The sequence below is a fragment of the Oryx dammah genome, unplaced genomic scaffold, assembly GCF_014754425.2.
Source record: "Oryx dammah isolate SB20612 unplaced genomic scaffold, SCBI_Odam_1.1 HiC_scaffold_12, whole genome shotgun sequence".
Classification (NCBI taxonomy): domain Eukaryota; kingdom Metazoa; phylum Chordata; class Mammalia; order Artiodactyla; family Bovidae; genus Oryx; species Oryx dammah.
The window spans coordinates 592,067-619,346 of NW_024070196.1; the positions used below are offsets into that span (position 1 = coordinate 592,067).

The 27,280-nt window shown below is 38.4% G+C and overlaps 1 protein-coding gene across 3 annotated transcripts; it reads left to right on the top strand.

The window, feature by feature from the left end:
- Window positions 1-9,883: 9,883 nt before the first annotated feature.
- Window positions 9,884-26,999, top strand: MSMO1 (methylsterol monooxygenase 1). Of its 3 annotated transcripts, none has more exons than XM_040251325.1 (6): window positions 9,884-9,980; window positions 14,209-14,494; window positions 20,025-20,173; window positions 21,069-21,195; window positions 22,996-23,150; window positions 26,020-26,999. In XM_040251325.1, the coding sequence occupies exons 2-6, from the start codon at window positions 14,240-14,242 to the stop codon at window positions 26,213-26,215; spliced, it is 882 nt and encodes a 293-aa protein (XP_040107259.1). In that variant the 5' UTR covers window positions 9,884-9,980; window positions 14,209-14,239; the 3' UTR covers window positions 26,216-26,999. The 3 variants fall into 3 exon arrangements, with proteins under 3 accessions (XP_040107259.1, XP_040107258.1, XP_040107257.1); XM_040251324.1 differs by having other exon boundaries at window positions 9,924-10,052; XM_040251323.1 differs by lacking the exon at window positions 9,884-9,980 and adding an exon at window positions 11,529-11,663.
- Window positions 27,000-27,280: the final 281 nt, after the last annotated feature.

Below are 27,280 nucleotides of genomic sequence, written 5' to 3' on the forward strand. Positions count from 1 at the left end.
CGTTGTCCTTGATTTTTATCTAGTTTGTTATTTAAAGAGTTGCCTGTTCACTTCTTGTATTCTTTTATAAAATTTGCATTTGCTACTTCATAAATCAGTATTTAAAATTTGTTGTCAAAGAAACATACAAGGCAAGTCAGTTAAGTCACTGAAAACTGTTCTCCAAGAAAAAGCTACCTTAATTAGCAAGGAAAACATCTCCCAAGGATTGGTAAAACTAAGTTTTCATAGTGTTCTCTCCCTAATATGGGCAGGACACAAGATAAAAGTAAAAGAAATAGCATAGAATCAAAAGGAAGTCAAAGAAAACATATCTACTCTGACACAACTGAGAAATAAATTGTGGTTTTGATACCAAATAGAAGGAATTGAGGAAATGGACATAGGGAAGTGGGGTGGATACCTGAGGTGCTGAACACAGGAGGAAGAGATGGGATGGGGTGATGGGATATGATGGCTGTTCCTCAGGGATTTAGAAGGTAGTAAGCCTGAGCTCTTGCCAGAATAGTCAATAAGAGGAGAGAACTATACCTGTGATGAAAGTTCTGTTTAGTTAATAGAGTTGCATTTAAACATAGAACCACCTTTATTACCAACTTAGTTGAATTTTCCATTGTAAGTGGAATTTAAATAATTAGGAAAAGCAAAAGCCTGTGCTCACCTTATGAAAATAAATTTCTGCATTAGTGTTGCTCCAAGCACATCCATAGTCAACAAACATGTTCAGGATCTAATGAACTTGGAACACAGTTAATAACTTCAGACAGTGGCACCAAAAAAAGAGTCATTATCTCTCCTGATCACTTCCAAACACTAATATTCCATGAATTAGTCAATTAATGATTTATATAAAAATTTTTAAACCTTAAAATATAATCTACTAGGTGACAAAGTTCTAAATACTTAGCATGTCGGATACCTCTTTATCTTTTCTCTAATTAAAGATTTAATAAGCTCTACAGTTCAGTCAGTTCAGTTCAGTCGCTCAGTCGTCTCCGACTCTTTGCGACCCCATGAATTGCAGCACGCCAGGCCTCCCTGTCCATCACCATCTCCCGGAGTTCACTCAGACTCACGTCCATCGAGTCCGTGATGCCATCCAGCCATCTCATCATCGGACGTCCCCTTCTCCTCCTGCCCTCAATCCCTCCCAGCATCAGAGTCTTCCAATGAGTCAACTCTTTGCATGAGGTGGCCAAATACTGGAACTTCAGCTTTAGCATCATTCCTTCCAAAGAAATCCCAGGGTTGATCTCCTTCAGAATGGACTGGTTGGATCTCCTTGCAGTCCAAGGAACTCTTGAGTCTTCTCCAACACCACAGTTCAAAAGCATCAATTCTTCGGCACTCAGCTTTCTTCACAGTCCAACTCTCACATCCATACATGACCACAGGAAAAACGACAGCCTTGACTAGACGGACCTTAGTTGGCAAAGTAATGTCTCTGCTTTTGAATATACTATCTAGGTTGGTCATAACTTTTCTTCCAAGGAGTAAGCGTCTTTTAATTTCATGGCTGCAGTCACCATCTGCAGTGATTTTGGAGCCCAAAAAAATAAAGTCTGACACTGTTTATACTGTTTCCCCATCTATTTCCCATGAAGTAATGGGACTGGATGCCGTGATCTTCGTTTTCTGAATGTTGAGCTTTAAGCCAACTATTTTGCGCTCCTCTTTCACTTTTATCAAGAGGCTTTTTAGGTCCTCTTCACTTTCTGCCATAAGGGTGGTGTCATCTGCATATCTGAGGTTATTGATATTTCTCCCGGCAGTCTTGATTCCAGCTTGTGTTTCTTCCAGCCCAGTGTTTCTCATGATGTACTCTGCATAGAAGTTAAATAAGCAGGTGACAGCCTTGACGCACTCCTTTTCCTATTTGGAACCAGTCTGTTGTTCCATGTCCAGTTCTAACTGTTGCTTCCTGGCCTGCATACAGATTTCTCAAGAGGCCGGTTAGGTGGTCTGGTATTCCCATCTCTTTCAGAATTTTCCACAGTTGATTGTGATCCACACAGTCAAAGGCTTTGGCATAGTCAATAAAGCAGAAATAGGTGTTTTTCTGGAACTCTCTTGCTTTTGCCATGATCCAGCAGATGTTGCAATTTGATCTCTGGTTCCTCTGCCTTTTCTAAAACCAGCTTGAAAATCAGGGAGTCCATGGTTCACGTATTGCTGAAGCCTGGCTTGGAGAATTTTGAGAATTACTTTACTAGCATATGAGATGAGTGCAGTTGTGCAGTAGTTTGCGCATTCTTTGACATTGCCTTTCTTTGGGATTGGAATGAAAACTGACCTTTTCCAGTCCTGTGGCCACTGCTGAGTTTTCCAAATTTGCTGGCATATTGACTGCAGCACTTTCACAGCATCATCATTCAGGATTTGAAATAGCTCAACTGGAACTCCATCATGTCCACTAGCTTTGTTCATGGTGATGCTTTCTAAGGCCCACTTGACTTCACATTCCAAGATGTCTGGCTCTAGATAACTGATCACATCATGATTATCTGGGTTGTGAAGATCTTTTTTGTACAGTTCTTCTGTGTATTCTTGCCACCTCTTCTTAATATCTTCTGCTTCTGTTAGGTTCAGACCATCTCTGTCCTTTATCGAGCCCATCTTTGCATGAAATGTTCCCTTGGTATCTTTAATTTTCTTAAAGAGATCTCTAGTCTTTCCCATTCTGTTCTTTTCCTCTATTTCTTTGCATTGATCGCTGAAGAAGGCTTTCTTATCTCTTCTTGCTATTCTTTGGAACTCTGCATTCAGATGCTTATATCTTTCCTTTTCTCCTTTGCTTTTCACCTGTCTTCTTTTCACAGCTATTTGTAAGGCCGCCCCAGACAGCCATTGCTTTTTTGCATTTATTTTCCATGGGGATGTTCTTGATCCCTGTCTCCTGTACAATGTCATGAACCTCATTCCGTAGTTCATCAGACACTCTATCTATCAGATCTAGGCCCTTAAATCTATTTCTCACTTCCACTGTGTAATCATAAGGGATTTGATTTAGGTCATACCTGAATGGTCTAGCGGTTTTCCCTATTTTCTTCAATTTCAGTCTGAATTTGGTAATGAGTTCGTGATCTGAGCCACAGTCAGCTCTGGTCTTGTTTTTGTTGACTATATAGAGCTTCTCCTTCTTTGGCTGCAAAATATATAATCAGTCTGCTTTTGGTGTTGACCATCTGGTGATGTCCATGTGTACAGTCTTCTCTTGTGTTGTTGGAAGAGGGTGTTTGCTATGACCAGTGCATTTTCTTGGCAAAACTCTATTAGTCTTTGCCCTGCTCATTCCACATTCCAAGGCCAAATTTGCCTGTTACTCCAGGTGTTTCTTGACTTCCTACTTTTGCATTCCAGTCCCCTATAAGGAAAAGGACATCTTTTTTGGGTGTTAGTTCTAAAAGATCTTGTAGGTCTTCATAAAACCGTTCAACTTCAGTTTCTTCAGTGTTACTGGTTGGGGCATAGACTTGGGTAACTGTGATATTGAATGGTTTGCCTTGGAAGCGAACAGACATCATTCTGTCATTTTTGAGATTGCATCCAAGTACTGCATTTTGGACTCTTGTTGACCATGATGGCCATGGCTACTCCATTTCTTCTGAGGGATTCCTGCCCGCAGTAGTAGATATAATGGTCATCTGAGTTAAATTCACCCATTCCAGTCCATTTTAGTTCGCTGATTCCTTGAATGTCGACGTTCACCCTTGCCATCTCTTGTTTGACCACTTCCAATTTGCCTTGATTCATGGACCTGACATTCTAGGTTCCTATGCAATATTGCTCTTTACAGCATCGGATCTTCCTTCTATCACCAGTCACATCCACAACTGGGTATTTTTTTTGCTTTGGCTCCATCCCTTCATTCTTTCTGGAGTTATTTCTTCACTGATCTCCAGTAGCATATTGGGCACCTAATGACCTGGGGAGTTCCTCTTTCTGTATCCTATCATTTTGCCTTTTTTTTCTGTTCATGGGGTTCTCAAGGCAAGAATACTGAAGTGGCTTGCCATTCCCTTCTCCAGTGGACCACATTCTGTCAGACCTCTCCACCACGACCCACCCATCTTGGGTTTCCCCACAGGCATAGCTTGGTTTCATTGAGTTAGACAAGGCTGTGTTCCTAGTGTGATTAGATTGACTAGTTTTCTGTGAGTATGGTTTCAGTGTGTCTGCCCTCTGATGACCTCTTGCAACACCTGCCATCTTACTTGGGTTTCTCTTACCTTGGACGTGGGGTATCTCTTCATGGCTGCTCCAGCAAAGCACAGCCGCTGCTCCTTACCTTGGATGAGGGGTATCTCCTTACCACAGCTGTTCCTGACCTTCAACATAGGATAGCTCCTCTAGGCCCTCCTGTGCCTGCTCAGCCACCACTCGTCAGGTTGCTCCTCCCAGCTGCCAGCCCTGGCCTTGGGGTCGGGGTGGCTCCTCAGGGTCACCACCCCTGGCCTCGGGCGCGAGGTGGCTTCTCTTGGCCGCCCCTGACCTCGGACGTCGGGTGTCTCCTCCCAGCCACCACTGGCCTTGAATGCTGGGTAGCTCCTCCTGGCTGCCAGCTATACCATAAAACAGTTTGCCAAGGTTCAGTCACTAGATTCATAACTCTTGATTTCAAAGGATTTGCATTTATTCCCCTCCCCTCCATGCCAGTCTTTATCTCTCCAGTTTGAAACATCTTGTTTTGTTCTCTTCAAGCTTATAAAAGTGTTCCTGGCTTGTTCGATTATTGTCCAGAAAAGAGGTCAGAAGTCCTATCCTGCCAGAGGAACCACGAGGTATGAGCAGAGTTCAAGGCTAGTTCCATGAAAATATATTTTAAAGCAACTCTGCTCCTTGCTCCACTTGACTCTGCACCTTTGTAACTAAAAGCAGTGATGATTTGGGTTTAGGTAAATGATGTGTATACTTTCACTTCCCTTCCCATTAATTCTGCTATATGATTCCTGGTTTTTATTACCATCCCGGTAGATAGCATGGGGACCCATGTATTTATCGTCTCAGCTGTTGATGAGTTAGCATAGTACATAGTGATATAATGGATTAGCCTGCCTCTTGTTTCAGTTTGTTGAACAGATTCCCTCCTACTGGCTTATATGGCTAACTGTGTCTAATTTCGGCGAGAAGGCTAGATGGGACTGTGGAATCACACTTTGAATCAAGTTTCTGGCATTCTAATTCTGGCTTCACAATTCTAAAGGGAAAAAAAGCAGTGTAAGTGTTGCAGGGCTTATGGGCATAGGAATCAGATGGCTCTGAGTTTGCATCCCCTTCTCTCAGTTACTGGTTCTTCTGGTGGCTCAAGCAGTAAAGAAACTGCCTGCAATGCAGGAGACCTGGATTCAATCCCTGGGTGGGGAAGATCCCCTACAGAAGGAATGGCAACCCACTCCAGTGTTCTTACCTGGAAAATTCCATGGACAGAGGAGCCTGGCGGGCTGCAGTCTATGGGGTCACAAAAGAGTCCCAACAGCTGAGCAATTAACTTTTCTGTCAGTTACTAATTGTAAGTTTAAACACATTTCTTAACCTCTCACTGTTAGTTTGTGTTCTCTAAAATGGCAACATAAGTATCTGTATCTTAGTTATTTTTTTTTTTTAATGTTGAGTTTCAGACCAGCTTCTTCACTGTTCTCTTTCACCCTCAAGAGGCTCTGTAGTTCCTCTTCACTTTCTGCCATTAGAGTGGTATCATCTGCATATCTGAGGTGGTTGATATTTCTTCCAGCAGTCTTGATTCCAGATTGTGATTCATCCAGCCTGGCAGTTCGCATGGTGGACTCTGCATATAAGTTAAATAAGCAGAGTGATAATATACAGCCATGTCGTACTCCTTTCCCAGTTTTGAACCAGTCTGTTCTATGTCCGATTCTAACTATTGCCTCTTAATCTGCATACAGGTTTCTCAGGAGACAGGTAAGGTGGAGTGGTACTCCTATCTCTTTTAAGAATTTTCCACAGTTTGTTGTGATCCACACAGTCAAAAGTTTTAGTGTAGACAGTGAAGCAGATGTTTTTCTGGAATTCCCTTGCTTTCTCCATGATCCAAAGAAGTGGACACAACTTAATAATAACAAAAACAAAAACAAAAACAAAAAAAAACAATGAAAGTGTATCACTTACAAGGTTATTGTGGAGTTTGAAAGAAATGATGTATAGTAGTGTGCTTGAAATACCAAAGACCCTCAATGTTGTTGTTCAGTACGTAAATTGTATCTGACTCTTTGAGACCCCTGGACTGCAGCACACCAGGTTTTTCTATATAAGCACTCCTCCACCACTATCTCTTGGAATTAGCTCAAACTCATCCACTCCAGTGTTCTTACCTGGAGAATCCCAGGGATGGGGGAGCCTGGTGGGCTACCATCTCAGGTCGCACAGAGTCGGACACGACTGAAGCGACATAGCAGCAGCAGCAGCATGTCCATTGAGTCAGTGATGCCATCCAACCATCTCATCCTCTGTCATCCCCTTCTGCTTTCAATCTTTCCCAGCATCAGAGTCTTTTCCAATGAGTCAGTTCTTCACATCAAGTGGCCAAAGTTGAGCTTCAGCATCAGCCCTTCCAATGAATATTCAGGGTTGCTTTCCTGCTGGGAGCCACCATGGGAGATCCCACCCATGACAAGGCCATGTGGAAGAGAACTGTTAAGCAAGGCTTCAGAACTCAATGGGCTCCCTAGGCTTTCTTGAGCATCTACCCCAAAACCATAATCTGTCTGTTTTACTATTTCATGACTTTCACCAACTCCTCTGACATTAACAGGGGTCTATTCCTGACCACCATTCTCTGGAGAAAATCAACTTAGGGCTATAGCTAATAAATCTCCTGGACATGAGAGAAATATTTCAAATCAAACCCCCTCTGTTAGCATTTTAGCTTGCTTGGCAAGTATATCCAGACTCTTGCAGCTACGCATATGATTATTTACATCCTCCCAACTGTGAGAGGCACGGAAAGCCTAAAACATAGAGCCTTTCAAAGTTATTAGAGTAGTGCTAATGTAGGATTTCATTATTGGGCCAATGCTTGTTGCTAAGTTCCCGTATCTCTTATCCACTGTGCACCTGGGAGTGCATTAGTTAACAGTTGGAAAGTAAGAAAAACAAGTGTAGCCTTGACATTAACCACATCAGACTTTTGAGCTAATTGGTTCTTTCTTGTAACTCACTGCACCTTTGCTTCCTGAGAATGTAACTTTGTTTAATACTTTTTGAGCTGACATAGATTAGAAATATAAGAAAAAACATTTCAAGGGAAAATAAGTTTTCTGGTTGAACAGCCTTTATCAAAAGAACATAAAATGTTCACAGGCCTCCAAGGCCAGAAGATAATGTACACAATATTGCTTATGGGAAAGGTTTGCAGAAAAATCCTGGTTTCAATAAAGACAAAACAGATGTAATGTTTGGGCTGACTCTGTATGACTTTGCATCTTTCATTTCCCTCTATGTATAAGACAAGGTATAAAAGTACCTTTTAATAATAAAGCTATTGGGCCTCGCTTGAGGAAGCTTGGTCACCCCATGTTTTTCTTTTTTCTCTTTTTTTTCTCTCTTACTTTCTTTTTTCAAGCTGATCCCTTGGAGCATAGAGGCTCCCTGCGTTCACTTATCTGCCCGGGTTTCTAAGACCTGAACGGGAAGACGTTCTTTGTCTTCACTTCCTCGGGAGACCGGGAAGGCACCTGTGGCCTCCGTGAACAGGGCGAACTTCCTATCTCGAAGTTTTATTGGCTTTCTATGTAAACCAAGAAATATCAGCCTCTTTCTTTCCTCTATTTTCTTATCTACAATATTCTTTCCTTATCTCTCTCTAAATCATCCGCCAACGCCATTTTTCCTTCAGGTTCCCCTGGATCCTGCAGGGGCTGGACCCCTGCACTTTCCTTTAGGATTGACTGGTTTGATCTCCTTACAGTCCAAGGGACTCTCAAGAGTCTTCCCCAACACCACAATTCGAAAGCATCAATTCTTCCGCACTCAACCTTCTTTATGGTCCAACTCTGACATCTGTACATGACTGCTGGGAAAACCAAAGCTTTGACTATATGGAACTTCGTCAGCAAAGGGATGTGTTTCAATAAATTACCACTGTTGTTGAAGTTCTCTAAACCACCCATTTCTTTTTTTTTTTTTATTTTTTCATTGAAGGATAATTGCCTTACAGAATTTTGTTGCTTTCTTTCAAACCTTAACATGAATCAGCCATAGTTATACATATATCCCCTCCCTTTTGGACCTCCCTCCCATCTCCCTCCTCATCTCACCCATCTGGGTTGATACAGAGCCCCTATTTGAGCTAACCTCCTGTTTGAAGAAGCCTCCCATTTCTTCACTGGAAGGAACTGAGATGAGCATATTTCTGTTCTGTTTTGTTTTTTGGAGTTATATCTATGTTCCCTTTCAGTTCTAAATCTCCAAGATTTAAAATAATCATTTGACCCTTTCACATACTTGCATCTTCTCTAATATTAAAAATAATATATCTTTAGTAAGCAGGACTCTAAGTCAGGGATAATAACCGACTTAGTATTCCTGAGCACTTCCTGTATTCCAGAGACTGTGCAAAGGGCTTACATACATAGTCACATTTATTGTCATAAAAAACGATTATAATACCCACTTTAATAAGTATTGGTTAAAACTTTGAGAAGTAAATTATCTAAGAGCACACTGCTAATGAGTGGCAAAGCTTGGTAGGTCTGACCCCATGGCATATGCTCTTAATCCTCCCTTAACAGAGTGCAGCATGTTTAGGCAGAGGGAAAAGTAGGCAGCATCCCAGTCATACCCACAACCTCAGTCAATGGGACAGTGGGTGGTGGGGATCTGGAGCTAAGCTGGCCAATCAAAGGAATCCTAAATTGGGTTGCTAGTCTGGGCCGTTATACTTCCCCTGGGAAGAAAAATGCTTCATGGGAAAATGGCTTTACCCATTCTCGGTTACTGACGGCCTGCTTCAGTCCTGAAGAGACCTAGGCTGTGCAACACAGCATCTACCCCAGGATACCACAGGCCTCCTGAAGACAGAGCTCTGAGCACTCAAGGGACAGATCCCATTTCTATCCATTTGATATGACTTTTCTGTCATGATACTTTACAAAGAACGTGGGTGTCAAATACATGGGATAGTTAGATGAATGGGTTGAGGGATTTCCTAAAGCAGATGGCACCTGGCCTGTTAGGCACAAGAATCAGTCTGATCACAGCCATGAGAAGCGACAGCGTCCCGTTTGCAGTCCTGCATAGAAAGTGCCTTCAACGAGAGCGAGTAGTGCCCTTGTGCAAATTTTAAAAGGCTTTCTTAAGCGAAAGCTTAATTTCGTGGATTACCCCCATCCGTGCACTCCTCTGCATCCCCGTAGGGGCGGGAGGCAGCCAACCGTGGCAGCAAAACCAACTGCTGCGCGTCCTCTCTTCTAAACCTCCGACTCTTGGCTTCCCGTCCTCAAACAGGAATCGCGCTGCATTTGGAGTTCCCCATTTCCCACGTACATACAGGTGTTATCAAAGGACGCTGGGGTTGGGACGAGAAAGAGGTCTAAACTTCAGGCGCAACAGAGTTAAAGCGGCGCCAGTGAATACAGCGCACAGTAAAGATTTTAGGGCCGGCGCGCCTGCAAACTCCCCGAGTGCGCATGCTCTTGGAAGGGGCCGAGGGCGCTGGGCGGGGCTGAGGTTGCTAGGCGACGTCTCAAGGCCTCGCGTCAGCCTAGCCCGGCTGGCGGACCAGCTACTGGCCTGACGCCTAGCTCTCACGATCCTCACTCCATCTGAGCAGCCAATGGCCGCGCTTCCAGTGCCGCGTTCGCTCGAGTCACACGATGCCGGCAGCTGCGTAGGCCAATCACGGCTCTCAGAAGGCGGGGCGGAGCCCACGCAAGCCAATAACGGCGGAGGAGCCGGTCGACTCTCGAGTGGTAGCGCCTAGGGCAGCTCTGGAGGCGGCGGCTGCAGACTGGGTGGCGCGCAAGGTGAGGGACTCGGGTGGAGGGTCCTCGGTTGGCCCCCGCGTACAGAGGCCGGGACGGACGGCCTGGCGGCAGGTATGGGTGAAAACGAGTGAAATGTCTTAATGTCGGAACCAGGCAGTGGTCACAGCACAGAGTGACAGAGTGACCAGAGTTCTACGAAAGGAAGAAGCAAGATCTGTTTGTATGCGCGGCGGGGCGCGCGGGTGGGAAGGGCGTCCTGGAAGGGTTCTAAAGGATGAATAGCAATTGGGCAGAGGGCTATACCGGCAAGAGATGCTGTTTCGTGGCCAGAGAGGCCCGAAGTGGAGGACAGTCAAGAGGCCTTGGTGTATCAGTACGGAGTGTGGGGGCGAAAAGCTGAGAGTAAAGGAGAGCAGAGGCCCAGGTGTTTCATCTGTGGGGAGGCGCTCCCTGAAACTTTAAGGGTCTGCAGAAGGGCTGAACCCTGTCTGCTGTTTGCATGAATGCTGGCGTCGTGTTTTAGAGGGAGGGTTTAAGAAGGGCACACTTGGAGGTGCCAGGCGTCCGGGCCGGGCAAAGGCCAACAGGCACTGCTGGCAGGTCTCAGAGACAGGGAAACTTCAAAGTTTCTGGGCGGGGGGGGGGGGGGGCCACAGACAACTACAATTCTTTTTTTCTGAGTCTGTAGCAAACCTCAAGTCAATCCAGTTGTGCAAGGATGAAAAAAAAGAAAGAAAATTCACTCGTTATTTTCCCTCTCCTCTCTTCCTTAATACTTATTTTTTGCTTTTGTTCAGTTGGCAGTAGTGTATCCTTTTCCCTCCCTTAAATCTAGAGAGTAAACTCCTGAATGTTAATTCAACCAGTTGTTTCTAAATTGGGAAGTGTTTGAAGACTTAATCCAGGCAACAGAGATAGAGATCTGGAAAATTCTGTCCTAGATGACTAAGTAGATGGTGGCATCAGTTCCCCAAGTTAAAGTAGGTAGGAAGGGAGTATGTGGGAAGGGTTGCAAGGAGTAGTGGCCGAATTTTGGGACATGTTGACTTTGCCATGCTTCCAAACTGCCTAAATTGGAGATGGCCAGTATACTTTGGATAATCAGAACCTGGGGTTTGAGAGAGAGAGAGAGGATATCAGCATATTCTCACAACAGGGAACAGATATGATCACTCCTGACACTCTAGAATAGTTGGAAGGAGTAAATCAAGCATCTCTGGGAAACTGTTCAGTCTCAATTCTTGAGCCTTTATTTCTCAAAAGCTGTACCACAGACATACTAAATGGGAAAGTGCTGTATCCTTTCTTATCTCCTGGTTGAGTCTCTAGAACTGATATTTCTGCTCAAAACCACCCATCGACCCCATCCCGCCTGCTTTACTCTCTTTTAATCTAGTTAAATTAGATTTAACTGCCTTCCCTCCACACTCCAGGTTTGAGTTTACATGCTTCTTTCTCTAGTATATATTCCCTGGGCGTCTCTGTTTTATATTTCCAACCTTTTATTGTTCTTATCACAGATGTTGTGACAGACTGGTTACTTATTTGTATTCCTCCCTAGATTTTATGATTTGAATAAATCATATTTAGTGATTTGAATAAATCATATTTATTTATCAAGGGTGAGAGCAGCAGGAAGCGCAGTGGCTACAAATAGTACCAATGTTAAATCAGAGTGAATACATGTGAATCCCAAGAAGCGAGAAAAGCGGGTATATCAAGGTGAGAAGTATCAAATTTTCCATAAGGGCCAGATAAAATAAACTCCAAAATATTTTTGTTGGATCTGGCAGCTGGGAAACAGTGATTTTATTAAGAGTAAATTTAGTGCATTGATTAGAATACAAAACTGATTTTAATTGCTAGAGAATGGATGTGAAATCTGAAAATGAAGACAGCCTATATGGAACACTCTTTCAGGAGGCTTGGGTGAACTTTAAGAATTATTCCCCTCTTACTATACTATTTATTGTGTGCTTTATTATTTAGGATCACAGTATGATGTAATGGATGAGAGCACAGACTCCCCCACTTAGTGTTTTTTGTAATTTGGGAAAATTACTTAATCTTTCTAAACCTCAGTTTTTATCTGTAAAATGAAAATAATAAAAGTGCCTACCTTGAAGCTATGGTAAGGAGTAAAGTCTATAATATAGAGAGAGCATGTGACACTCTTAGAAGTTACTGGTGTATATAAAGCGCTTAATAATTGTTAGCTTCTTTTAGCTTATGTGTCACCTCAACATAAGTACTTCACATGTATCGTTTCTTGGACTCTTTAGAAGAACTATATTGTTATTCCTTGTTTTTTCAACTTTATTGAGGTTCTGTTAGCAAAATGTACATTGTGGTTTGATATACATGTACATCATGAAAAGATTCCCATCATCTAGTTATTGTTATTATTATTTATATTTTGCAAATAATAAAACTGAGGCTTAGAGAAGTTACTTAACTTGCTCAAGGTCGCACAGCTAGTAAGTGGTGTTGATTCAACATTATTAGATTTGGAATCTGCCCGCAATGGAGGAGACCCAGGTTTGATCCCTGGGTTGGGAAGATCCCCTAGAGAAGGGAATGATTGCCCACTCCAAGGTTCTTGCTTAGAGAATTCCATGGACAGAGGAGCCTGGCACACTACAGTCCATGGGGTCACAAAGAGTCAGACACGACTGAGAGACTAACACTTTCACAGTTTCATGTATTATGCATTCAAGACATACCTAACTTTATTTTATTTTTTTTATATTTCTAGGCTATGCAGTACATTTGTGAGTTTTTTTCAAATTGTCACAAATCTCCCCAAGTTTTTCCAATTTGTTTTTTGAAAAAGACCTAAGTCTAAGTGGACCTGCCTGCACAGTTCAAAGCTGTGTTATTGAAGGGTTGGCCATAGTTGAGTGGGTTATGGGGTGGTGCTCGAAGACAAAGGAGCATTTTAAACAATATTAAGAATGCTTTTGAGGTTTAATATATTTATTTTTAGAGTGGCCCATCATAATTTATAAACGAGGGACATCAGTAAACGTTTTCAGGAAAGTGACATTCTTTGTAAGTTTCTCTGTTTTTTGATTTGGTGACCTCTTAAGCTTATTTATAAGTAAAACATACTCATGAAAAAATTAAAATTATAAGAGGTGTAAAATGGAAAGTAAATTTTTTCTCCTCTTCATAACCCCTCCCTACCATGTATGCATAGGCATTTTCTGTTTGTGCGTTTCTCCTATGTATATATGTGTAAGGTGCATAGATAAAGACGAAACCTTTTCACAAAAACATAGGTAAGGCTCTTCCTATACATTCTGCAACGTGCTATTTCACTTAGATGTCTTTCTATGTAGAACATGTAGATCTTCCTCCTCAGTCTTTGAAAGGACCTGATAGCATTTATTTAATTCATTTCTTGTTGATGGCCCTAACATCTTGCTGTATTTTTCTTAGTTTTTGCTATTGTGAGCAATGCTTTCTTCAGTCTTAGTGTGCTCATCTTTGTGTATGTAAGTGAGAAAATTGCTGGATCAAAAGGTGTATTTGTTTTGAATTGTAATAAATACTGTGTTTTTTTTCCTTAAAGAATAAACTAATCCTCCCATCAACAATGTACAGTGATGCTGATTTCCCCAAAGTGTTACTGCTAGGCGCTCTGTGAAACTAAGTTTTTGTTTTAGGATGCATTTCCTATTTGAGTCAAACTGAGCTGTTTATTTGCCTAATATTTGTATTTATTTTTCTGTGAACTTTCTGTGAATAGTCTGTCATTTTTCTATTGGGTTTTTAGGCTTTTTCTAAAGCACTCATTGTAGCCCTTTGTCATAATTCTTGGAAATATTTTTTCCAGTTTGTTGTTTGATCTTTGACTTTATTGTTGCCTTTTTATTCCCAATTATAAATATTTAGTATTTATGTAGTCATATTTGACTTTTTCTAAATAGGTTCTTAAGTGATACTTTTAAACCCAGCTATTGCTCTTTGAAATTACAGGTTTTTCCTGGGAGACCACACTGATAAGTCTTCTTAAAGATGGCTTGAAATTTCTTATCCACTATTTTTTAGATGTTGCTCTTGAACGTTAACATGTGGCTTTTCAATCCTATCTACAAATGGAGGTGGTGATGACATCCTGTAGGTGTTTTTAATCATGGGTTTAGGACCTGAGAGACTGGCGCTCCTTTAGCAATTTAAAAATTAATCAGAAGCATTTTAAAAACTGTTATCTCATAATTTTGTTGTTTAGCTTGCTTATTTACTTATTTATTTGTATTTACAGAATAATAAGGCTGTCTGCAAAGATTTGAAAAATGGCAACAAATGAAAGTATCAGCATCTTTAGTTCAGCATCCTTGGCTGTGGAATATGTAGATTCACTTTTGCCTGAGAATCCTCTGCAGGAACCATTTAAAAATGCTTGGAACTATATGTTGAATAATTATACAAAGTTCCAGATTGCAACGTGGGGATCTCTCATCGTTCATGAGGTCCTTTATTTCTTGTTCTGTTTACCTGGATTTTTGTTTCAATTTATACCTTACATGAAAAAGTACAAAATTCAAAAGGTGAGTATAATGAACTTGCACTGGAGTATTATCATTAGTCTTGTTGAGTATTTTTAAAGTAAATATAATTTGTAACTGAAAATAGACTGTACATCAGGGCTGTCCAACAGACATGTAATGAAGCCGCATACATAATTTTCTACTAGAATATATTAAAAATAACAAAAGGGGGGAATAATGTTCACAATGTATTTAGTTTAATCCAGTAAATCTCAATTATATTTCAGTAAGTAATCAAAATTAAAAAGTATTTAATGGGATATATTGTGTTCTTATTCTTACAGTAAGTGTTCAAAATTTAGTGTATATTTTACACTAATTTCAGCTCATCTCTTAAGACTAAGTGTATTTAAAATGTTCAGTAGCCACATTTCTAGTTGCTACCATATTACACAGCACAACCCTAGATCATTACTGATAAGGTTTCAGAAAGAATTTGTTGAATTGTGCCTTCAATAGATTTGATGTTTATCTAATTTGAGTTTATAAGTTTTAATTAAAAAAATTTTTATTGAGTTATAGTTGATATACAATAAATTAGTTTCAGATGTTAGTTTCAATGCTGAATCACAGCATTGTGATTCAGAATTTTTGTACATTATGCTCCACCTTACGTTATTATGAAATACTGGCTATATTCCCTATGCTATCCTTGTTTTGCTGTGCTTAGTCGCTCACTTGTGTCCAACTCTTTGCAACCCCATGGACTGTAGCCTTTGAGGCTCCTCTGTCCATGAGTATTTTCCAGGCAAGAATACTGGAATGGGTTGCCATGCCCTCTTTCAGGGGATCCTCCCAACCCAGGGATCAAACCCAGATCTCCCATATTACAGGTGGATCCCTTACCGTCTGAGCCACCAGGGAAGCTAGCAAGGGAAATAAGTAACAAGGAAGTAACAAGAAAGTAAGAGCCTTGTTACTTAACTGTTTTATATGTAGTAGTTTGTACTTCTTTTTTTTTTTTTTAATCTCCTACCTCTATCTCACTCCTTCCCTCTTTCTCCCTGCTGGTTGTAACCTCTAGTTTGTTCTCCATATCTGAATCTATGTCTTGTTTTATTCATTCGTTCGAGTTTTTTTCTCACATCTAGGTGATAACATACATATTTGTCTTTTCTCTGAGTTATTTCACTTAGTGTAATACCTTCCAGGTCTATCCACATTGTTGCACTGGCAAAATTTCATTCTTTTTAATGGCTGAGTAGTCTATTGTGTGTATATACCCCGTCTTCTTCCACCATTCATCTGTTGATGGACACTTAGATTGCTTCCATATCTTGGCCATTGTAAAGAATACTGGTATGAATGCATGGTGTGCTTGTATCTTTTCTAATTAGTTTTTTGTTTTTTTTCAAATATATACCCAGGAGTGGAATTAATAGGTCATAAGATAATTCTATTTTTAGTCTTTTGAGGAACCTCCATACTGTCCACAGTGTCTGCACCAGTTTACATTCGTGCCAACTGTGTACTGAGGTTCCCTTTTCTTCACATCCTCACCAACATTTGTATTTGTAGTCTTTTTTGATAATAGCCATTCTGACAGGTGTGAGGTGATATCTCATTGGGATTTTTATTTGCATTTCCTTAATGATTTGTGATGTTGAGTATTTTTTCATGTGTGTATTGACCATCTGTATGTCTTTGGGAAAATGTCTGTTCAAGTCTTATGCTCATTTTTATATCAAATTATATGAGCCCTAATCATATATTATGTTTTAGATATTAATCCCTAATCAGTCTTGCAGATTAAGTAACTTGCAAATATTTTGTCCCGTTCAATAGTTGCCTGTGGTGTCAGGAGTTTCCTTTGCCATGAGAAACATACTTTAAAGTTTAATTAGGTCCCATTTGTTTGTTTTTGCTTTTGTTTCCTTTGCTTTAGGAGACAGATCTAAAAAGGTATTGTTGTGATGTGTTGTCTTCTATGAATTTTATGGTGTTCCCATACAAATACTAAAATTATTTGTTCCAGTTCTAAAAAAAATGCCAGTGGTGTTTTGATAGGGATTGTATTGACTCTACATTACCTTGGGTAGTGTGGTCATTTTAATAATAATTCAATATAACAGTTCTTCCAATCTAAGAACATGATGTATCTTTCCATTTGTGTTATCCATTTGTGTTTCTTTCATCTGTGTCTTAAGAGTTTTCTGAGTACAAATCATTTATCTCTTTAGGTAGGTTTATTACTAGGTATGGTATTCTTTTTGCTGAAATGGTAAATGGGATTGTTTCCTTAATTTCATTGTTAATGTATAAAAATCTATTGATTGAGTTCTGTATATTAATTTCGTATCTAACGACTTTACCAAATTCATTGGTAAACTCTAGTAGTTTTCTGGTGGTGTTTTTAGGATTTTTCATGTCATCTGCAAACGGTGACAGTTTTACTTCTTCCTTTCCAATCTGGATTCCTTTTGTTTCTTTTTCTTGTCCTATTGTTGTGTCTAAGACTTCCAATACTGTGTTGAATAAAAGTGGGCATCCTTATCTTATTCCTGATCTTAGAGGAAATGTTTTCAGGTTCTCACCATTGACTGTGTTAGCTGTGGACTTATCATCTGTGGCCTTTATTATGTTGAGATATGCGCCCTTTATACTCACTTTATGGAGAAGTTTTATCATATATAAATTTTAATTTTTGAATTAGCTAGAAGGGAATCTTATTCCTTCGTATTATTTTGTAATTCACTATAATCCTTAATGTCTCAACTCTTCAGTGTTGTTAATATGCTAAGACTTTGATCAAGAGTGTTAAAATTTTGTTTTTATTCTAAATATAGCATGGTTTTTCTGCAGCATTCATGTCATCTTCCAAAAAATGATGATGTTCCTAACTTCTCAGTATTTGCTTCAGTACACTAAGTGTTTCTTGAGAGTTTGCGTACATGGTACATCTTCTCAGGTTTAAACATAGGGTAAATAATGAACTCTAGTAACTAAAGAGTTTGACACAGTTCTCAGGAAGGAGTCTGTACCATATTGTTAGAGAAAGAAAGAATTTATCAACACTTAGTAAACCTATAATAGTTTCTAATGCTTACTATTAGCTTTTTTCAAAAAGTCATGCCAAACTCAGACTCGGGCACACAGTCTTGATGTAAAGTAGGCCTTTTGGGAATGTTCATCTAAAGGTTGCAACTCATTGAGTTCATGTCTGTGGCAGTCAGTACATACATCCTCTGTAATCAGTCTCTTCACTTTGTAGCCTCTCCTGGTGAGTCTCACTTTAAGCAACTACTAACATTGATCCTTTTGGGGGATACTGCATGGGGCCAGCTGCTTGTGGACTCCAGGTCAAAGGAGGGAAGAACAAAGAGTAAAGGGAGAAGGAATTAAAAGGGCTGTGGCCTAAAGGAGAGTATCCTGTTACTGTAAATAAAGGCCACAATATTTCCAAAATGCTTTTTATAGAAAGGCCTGCTTTGAAAGGCAGAATTGTGTTTGAGTGTCTTAAGTTCTCATGCATGTTTGGAATTCTGACTGCAATGGATCACCCACTGCATTATTTATGGGGCTGATTGGTTGGTTGTATGACTGTCCAGGCCAAACTATCCCTCTCTGCCTTCTGCCCTCTACAGTTGACTCACTAGTCAGAGGTGGTAACTTTTTCAGAGAGAAAGGCCTGTTTCAGTTAAGATTTTATGAAGACTCCAGAGAAAAATGTGACAAAAGAAAGGACAAGCAATAATCTAGTTTACAACTAGTTACTTATAAACAGAGATCAAAAGCCTTCAAATCTGTGCTTAGCATGTGTTTCTTGAGTTTTGCAACCATTAAAGTCCCTGCTTGGAGATTTTTTGATAATAAAATTAACTGAAGATTAATCAGTACAAGTTTTCACAATATAAAGGGATTTAAAAACAAGGCAATAAGTCAGTATAGGTTAGGTTAATTACAGATTTATGCATTTTGAAGGCAGATACCCTGAAACACTGACACCGAAAATTCTGCTTTGAAATAGAATAGACAGTTAATGTACATGCTTGCTAGGGGGAAGGGTGATATTTACTTCTGTGAAAGTAGAGAAATAGACCTTGCAGGATTTTTTTTTTCTTTATGTCATACATCTTAATAATTCTCTAGCAATTTTCCTCAAAGATTTATACATTAAAAACATTCTTCCTGAAATCTGTGACCCTCATAAATATTAAATCGTGATTTTTTTTTTTAAGTTATAGCTGATTTTTTTTTCTGTTAATTTCCACAGCTACATCAGTGTTAGATTCTAGTCAAGATATCACCAGTTAGTTAAACATAGTTCTTTGGAGAAAAGAGTGGCTTTTCCCACCCAAGCCAGAATCTTTCATTTATTTTGTCCCCAGTCACAGACTGGAAGTTCAGAGGAGCAAGATCAGATCATGCTCAGAGCAGAAATAGACAATTATAAAGTAATCTTGCCTAATTCCTTCATTTTATTGTGAGACTGAGATGTGAGCTTCACAGAGACCCTGAGGTTTAGAACCAACTCTGACTGATTGATTACCAGTTGAACTCTTCCTTTTTTGTCAGGGAAGGAAGCTCTTCTAAAGATTTCAGGAACAATACTGGAACCCTAGATTTTAGTTAGTCCCAAGTTCTGCTAATAACTGCCTATGTGTTCCTGGGCAAGGTGGTTGACCTCTGGGCCTCTGCTGAGGTCAGTGGTTTCCATTGCAGATTTCTGAATTTAGGGGTAAGAGCATTTAAAAGAGCAAAAACTATTTATTACTTACTATCTTTTTGTAAAACCAAAAGCACTTCTTAACTAAGTACAGCCCTTTGAATTGAATACATATTCACTTTTCTTTATGGCTTGCTGAGCAAGTTGATAATCCTGATGGGGTTTTGTGAACATTTCTCTGCATTGATCACTTGCTCATTTGACTTTAATCTGTGAACTTCATCTGTGGCCAGTAGCTCTCCATTCTTTGGGAACCACGGGACACATTTGTTTCTGGAGTTTTTTCAGCTCAGAGAGTTTCTAATTCTGTCAATGTGTATGAAGAAAGATGCACTTATTTCTGGGTATGAAATCCACTGAATGGTGTTGCCTGCCTGTGTAGTAAGGCTTTCAGTGCTGTGTGTATAGCTCCCTCAGCAATTGGGAGAACTCAGCTGTGATTGTAGCATGACACACGTCCTCATCTCTGGAATTCCTGATAAAAGTAAATGATCCGTGGGCAGCAAAAACAGGACTGACTTATTCTGTAGTGTTGCTTTGGTTTGCTCTGTAGTGTTGCTTAAAGATCATTTGGGCCATTATGCCTGAACCTGAGTTTGGACAATTTCTTCATCTGTTTATAGTAGTGATAATAGTTGTCAAGAATTTAGAATGTTGGGGGTGAGTGTTATAGTTCCTGGGCCTTAGTTACTGTAACTTAGCAATTATAATACAGAATCTACATAACATAGGATTAATTAAATAACATAGATTTCAGGTTCCATATAGACATTAGAGAAAAAGCTAAGAATTTACTTTTAGTTTTCAGGTGAAACTTCTGATAGCAGAGGCTGATACTAAATGTTTTAATTTTTTTCTCCATAGGATAAACCAGAAACATGGGAAAACCAATGGAAATGTTTTAAAGTGCTTCTCTTTAATCACTTTTGTATCCAGCTTCCGTTGATTTGTGGAACTTACTATTTTACAGAGTATTTCAGTATTCCCTATGATTGGGAAACAATGCCAAGATGGTATGTAGATAAAGATTTGATTTTTATACTCAGTTATGGTTTATCATTCAATTAAAATATCTTTAGTATTACCTTCTTTCTTCATTTGGTTAATGTTTGTTCTTAACTTGGAAGTAAATAAAATATAGAAAGCTATAGTAGAAACTTGAAATGTTCCCATTTTTATGTGTTTCTATATTTTAATATCTTTATTGGAGAGTGAGTTTCTTACATCAGAAGTTTCTTATAACAGAAGTTATATGATTATGTACAGGATATGGAGGCTTCTACCAAGAAAAAATATATTTTAAATCTAAAATGAAAAAAATGAGTGTAAAGTTTATAAAAATTTTGTCCATATAGACACACACGTGTATATATATATTATCTGAGCATAAATATTTATGTTCAAATAATTTTTGTATTCTAGCTTTTTGTTCTGACCTGAATAGATGTACAATATATAGATATATGCTTTTCCTATTACTGTATATGCAGCATAAAAGAGAATTTGTGTATTTGTTCCTGTATAAATAAAATATTCTTGCCCATTGCACTTACATGCTTCTCTTTGGCAGAAGAAAGTGATTTTACTATTAAGAGTAGTAAGTCCTTTATCAGTGTTGCTCTTTGCCTAGAAATTTTGAGTTTTGTTTCTTAGTTCTGATTTTATAACTTTTTTTTTTTTAATTTAATTAGAATTGGTATGGTGGTCAGCCTCTTTAACCCTTCTTCAGGTGGTATCATATATCTAGCTTGTATCTATATGTATTGTTTTGAGAATTTTTTGATCAATATAACCAGTTAAATCAAGATAGTATTTGATTTTATGCAGTGTCCATCAGTGATCCTAGGTTAAAGTCTAGATTGTTTTAGTAAGTTATTTTATCCTCATTATGGTATTTTCATCTTAAAGGTACATGCTTTTGGCAAGATGTTTTGGCTGTGCAGTGATCGAGGATACTTGGCACTATTTCTTACATAGGCTTTTACATCACAAAAGAATATATAAATATATTCATAAAATTCATCATGAGTTTCAGGTATGTTAGAATTATCTTTAATATATTTTTTACTCTTTGAGGCAAAAATGTTATTTTTTTAAAGAATCTGAACTTAAAAAAAATTGTCAGTGATGTCTTTATTTCATTTTCCTTTGGCATAATTGTTTAGAATACACACACACATAAACATGAACACAAAGCTAGTTCTACAGATTTTTTCTAGTATCCTAATTTCATGGTAAATTGAGGCCTGAAAGAAAAATATTCATTTTTGTATTTTGATTCAGAGCGCTGTACTTACACAGCTGGGTACCTGGCAGTTTGATGGAGGCTCTAATGCTGTTATGATCATTTAAGTGAGACCCCAAAACAACAAACCTTGAATCATTAAATTTTTAAAACAATTTTCAACTTAGCTTTAATGCTTTTCTACCTCATTGCTAACTTCTTCCCACAAAACAGGGTTTTTTTTGTTTTTTTTTTAAATCAGAACTGCTTTGTAGTTAGCTTTGTCAGATTTGTTTCATTGGTATGTTCTGCATTGATCCTGATTACCTGATATGATAAATCAAATATCCCTTTCTTGGCAGAACAAATTCAGGTGCATAAACCACATTTAGAATTCAAACCAGTTGTTTTGATGCCTTTATCTCAAACCATTAAAATAGATCATATTAAGGACATCCCTAGGCCTTTTAATATTTGGTAGAAACAGAGAGATATCTTTATTGAGAATTACTGTTAACGTTTATATAGGTATGACTAGACATACAGTTCACCCTTAATATCCATGGGTTCTGAATCCATGAATTCAGCCAGCTGAATATGCACATCCTCTGGAAACCCTCATTGAAAATATTGGGGAAAAAAATTTCAGAAAGTTCCTAAAGGCAAAACTTGAATTTGCCTTGAATGAGCAACTATTTACATAACATTTAAGTTGTGTTCACAACAATTACACAATTACATAGCATTTATATTGTATTAGGTCTTGTAAGTAATCTGTAGATGATGTGTATGGGAGGATGTGCATAGATTATGTGCAAATACTGCCAAATACTGCCTTTTTATTAAAGTTTGGTGTCCATGGGGGTCCTTGAACCAATCCCTTTAGAATACTGAGGGATGACTGACTGTATTATCATAACATATAGAAGGGATATAGTTTTATAAAATGATATGCACAAATAAATTTAGAAAGATGGTAATGAGAACCCTGTATGTGAGACAGCAAAAGAGACACAGATGTAAAGAACAGACTTTTGGACTCTGTGGGAAAGGGAGAGGGTGGGATGATGTGGGAGAATGGCTTTGAAACATGTATACTATCATGTAAGACATGAAAAAAAAAAGAATATAAAAAAAAAAATGTGTATATATTAGCCAGGGTTCTTCCAAGAATCAATAGGAGACACATACACACAGATTTATTTTAAGGAACTGGCTCATGCAGTTGTGGGAGCTGGCAAATCTGAAATCTATAGGGCAGCTAACTGGAACTGCAGGAGAGACTTGATGTTGCAGGCCTGAATCTGAATTCCTATGGGCAACAGACTGGAAAGCACACAGGTTTTCTGTACTGTAGTCTTGAGTGCTCCTTCTTTCCTTGGGAAGCCTCAGTCTTTGCTTTTAAAGCCTTTAGCTGATTGAATGAAGCCCACCTGCATTATAGAGGATCCTCTTTACCGATTTAAATATTAAATATTGATCACATCTAAAATAGACCTGCACACCAAATCTAGACTGATGTTTGACTAAGCAACTGGACACCATGGCCTAGATAAGTTCTTACATAAAATTAACCATCACAATATATTAAGCAATTCTTACTTATTTTAGGCTCCATTTGGAATGGAAGCTGAATATGCACATCCTCTGGAAACCATAATTCTTGGAACTGGATTTTTCATTGGAATCATGCTTTTATGTGATCATGTTATTCTTCTTTGGGCCTGGGTGACTGTTCGTTTGATAGAGACTATTGATGTCCATAGGTAAGGTTTGGTTTCTGTTCAGGTAGAAGGTATCATAAAACATCCTTTCTTCATGGTCATAGATTATCTTTCTTATTTTTTTAAATTGAGATGTAATTGACATATTGTGTTTTAGGTATACAGTGTAATGGTTTGATATATATATTGCTGATCCGTCTTTATACCTTGTTACAATTTTGTGTGTGTGTGTGATGAGAACTTTTAAGATTTACTCTCTTTGCAACTTTCAAATTCCCAGGACTGTTGACTTCAGCCTCTATGCTATTCATTACATGCCCAAGGCTTAGTCATCTTACAATTGGAAGTTCATACCTTTGACCACTTTCACCCATTTTACACACTCATAGTCATTGTCATAGATTATCTTTTCTAAGTAGACTAATAGTAGGAGAAGTTAAACTTTGTTAATGTTACTGTTTTTAAGAAAACAGGAGAATATAATCATTGGGGAAAAGTTCAAATAATAGACTTTTTTTTGCATTCTTGTCTATAACTGTTGTCATTTTTATGATGAGACTATATTCATGTATTATTTGGGAAAACGAAACGAAATTTTGGAAGTGCTGCAAAACTGCCCTCCAAAGGGCCCCTCTTTACATGACCAGCAGGAGCCGGCAAGAATGCTTTCCCTGCTTCTGATACCTTTTCCAGGCTGGACATGACAATATCATTAATCTTGGTTATTAGGAGAGCAGAGAACCTTCAGGGTTGTGATCTGCATTCCCCAGGGACTGGTGAGGCTGCACGCCTGTGTGCTTGTTGTCACAGTTATTTTTTTCTTTGAATTAGCATTTTATATCACTTGCCTACTTTTTGTTAGGTTATATGTTTTATAACCTATTATGAAAAAGCAAAAGTGTTAGTCACTCTGTTCTGTCCTACTCTTTGTGACCCCATGCTGTGAAGCCCATCAGAATCCTTGGTCCATGAAATTCTCCAGGCAAGAATACTGAGGGATGGAGTGGGTAGCCATTCCCTTCTCCAGGGAATCTTCTCAACACAGAGATTGAACCCAGGTCTCTCCTGCATTGCAGGCAGATTCTTTACCGCCTGAGCCACCAGGGAGACTTACAACATTTTGGTTCATGTGTAAGCTTTGTTCAGTTCAGTTCAGTTTGGTCTCTCAGTCATGTCTGACTCTTTGCAACCCCATGGGCTGCAGCACTCCAGGCTTCCCTGTCCATCACCAACTCCTGGAGCTTGCTCAAACTCATGTCCATCGAGTCGGTGATGCCATCCAACCATCTCATCCTCTGTCATACCCTTCTCCTCCTACCTTCAATCTTTCCCAGCATCAGGGTCTTTTCTACGAAGTCGGTTCTTGAATCAGCTGGCCAAAGTATTGGAGCTTCAGCATGAGTCCTTCCATTGAATATTCAGGACTGATTTCTTTTAGGATTGACTGGTTTGATCTCCTTGTAGTCTAAGGGATTCTCAAGAGTTTTCTCCAACACCTCAGTTCAAAAGCATCAGTTCTTCAGTGCTCAGCTTTCTTTACGGTCTAACACTCATATCCACACATGACTACTGGAAAAATCATAGCTTTGACTAGATGGACCTTAGTTGGCAAAGTAATGTCTCTGCTTTTTAATATGCTGTCTAAGTTTGTCATAGCTTTTCTTCCAAGGAGCAAGCATCTTTTAATTTCATGGTTGTTACATGAAATTACAAAGTAGGTAACTTTGTTATATATGTTGTAAATATTTTCTCTCCCATCTGTCATTTCAATTTTAATTCTTGATGGTTCTTTTGCAGTACTGAAGTTTTAAATTTTTATATAGTAAAATCTATCAGTTTTATTTTTTTCTGGCTTTTGGATTTCATGCCTTGCTTGAAAAGCAAGTTTAATGTTCCTGAAACACTGTTGAAAGAAATATATTTGTTGTTTTAATAAAATAATTGGTTAAATAGTGTAATTCATGCCAGCAATTATTTTATTCTTCTGTAATGACCCTAAAGCTAACCTTTACTTGAAAAAAAATACTGAAACATCCAGCCTTCACCAAATAGAACACTTCTGTACATTTCTGCCCACCACTGACAAATATTATGTGCATATTTCACATGCTTCCTTTGTATTGATTAGAAGGCATTTTTTGGGAAAATTATTTCTATCTAATTCCTTTTCAGATGCCTAATATAATACCCTAATTGATTATTTAAACATGATTATATATTTTTTTAATTTTGGAGGGAGCTTTTATTTCATCTGTGAAAGCAGAATATGAAATTCTAGAAATTATTTCTGAATCATTAAAATAGCAAAATTAATGCTTCTAATCTTGGGCAGAGAAGTGGTAGATGATGTGTCCTTCTTTCTTTCTTTCCATTGCTCCTTTCTATTTCCTTCCTTCTCAGCCTGCTCAAGGGAGGGAAGGACTGGGGTGATTCAGACTGGTATAATTGTAGATACCAGATTTTAGACTTGTAGTTAGAAATAAAGAAGTTGCAAAACAGTAATCTTCAGATTTAACCTTTGTAATGCTTGGTACTAATTTTGTATAACTTTTCCTAAAAGACATACGTAGTATTATGGGTGTTACAAACTTTGGTAAGCAAATTCCTCTAAAACAGAAAAAATTCATGAAAATCTGTGTCTAAGAATTCATTACTATAATCCTTCCTTCATCTCCTGATTGTAATATTAATATTAAATTCTATAAATTGTTCAAGTTTTTCTTTAATTACTAAAAGTCGTTTCTAGAGTATGTACCATTTGCTGTGAACTTTTATAAACATGTCAGAAATAAGTGATTTAAGTACAGTGGAATGTTATTTGAATGGTTAACAAGCAGATTATGGTCAATGAACAAGTTGATTATTGATGGTGTATTTACTTCCTTAATAATCTTTATCATTTTCATTTCAGTGGTTATGACATTCCTCTCAACCCTTTAAATCTCATTCCTTTTTATGCTGGTTCTCGGCATCACGATTTCCACCACATGAACTTCATTGGAAACTATGCTTCAACATTTACATGGTGGGACAGAATTTTTGGAACAGACTCTCAATTTAATGCCTACAATGAAAAGATGAAGAAAGTTGAGAAAAAGACTGAATAAGCATCTCATATAAACCTTCCAGAAAATATGCACTTCCTGAATTGAAGCTAGTAGCTAACATTGCTTCTGGGGAGCAGAAGTATACATATGACTTGGCCACTAAGTGATTTAAAAGAATATTAACAACTTTTAATTAATTTCCTAGTGGGAGCTTTCATATATTTAAATACACTTTTCCTGAGGAAGTTTTAAGGGCCATTTTGCTAACTTACAAAAAGGATTTAAGTAATGGAAGGAGTATTAATTGAAGTCTTTGCCCCAACATTGTACCATAGGCGTGAAGCTAAAATTGGTCTTTAAACCTTTTAAATATATAGTGGCCGTTTCAGGAACTCTTGGTAGTGGTGTTGGCCTCCTGTTGAACTTTAAATACCTTTTTGGAATTTGCATAAAAATCAAATGCTATGGATTGAACTATACCAGTCTGTACAGTATGAGTGAGTGCCGAATCCAGAATAGCCAGTGCCAGGAATTTCTTCTCATCTGGAGCTGACCAGTTTGAAGTGACTCTTTGGGAAGTCCTTTTTGATTACAATGTACCACTGTTATAAATTAAGGCATTTATGAATTGATGTAAGACTATTTTAGTCTACAGGTTTTCAAGTTACTTGAACTTTTTTAAAAAATTGAGCTTTATTTCTGCTATTTACCCTTTCAGTTTTGTATATCAAGTTTTCTTTGTACTTAAAGCAGTGTCCTGAAACTGTACTGGCTTGCTGTATTTGCACTTGGAGCTATTGAAATAAATGTGATTTTGTTTGATTATTCCATTTCCAATTTAAAACATCGTTTGTCACCTTTTATTTATTCTTATCGGGAAAAGTATAAAAATCACTAAATTATTGTTTTGTAACAAAAGGAACAGTTTTATCTTTTTAAATGCTTCATTTCTTAAACTTTTTGACAGTTTCAACATGTATTTATCAGGCTATTGTGGGAAATTCTGTTGACCTAATAAAATGGAGGATATTGAAACAGCTCTTTACTCCACTTAGAAAAAATACAGATGGAAGAATAGAGACAAACTTTATAGGGCTGACTTAATTTCAAGTAGGTAGCCCAGTG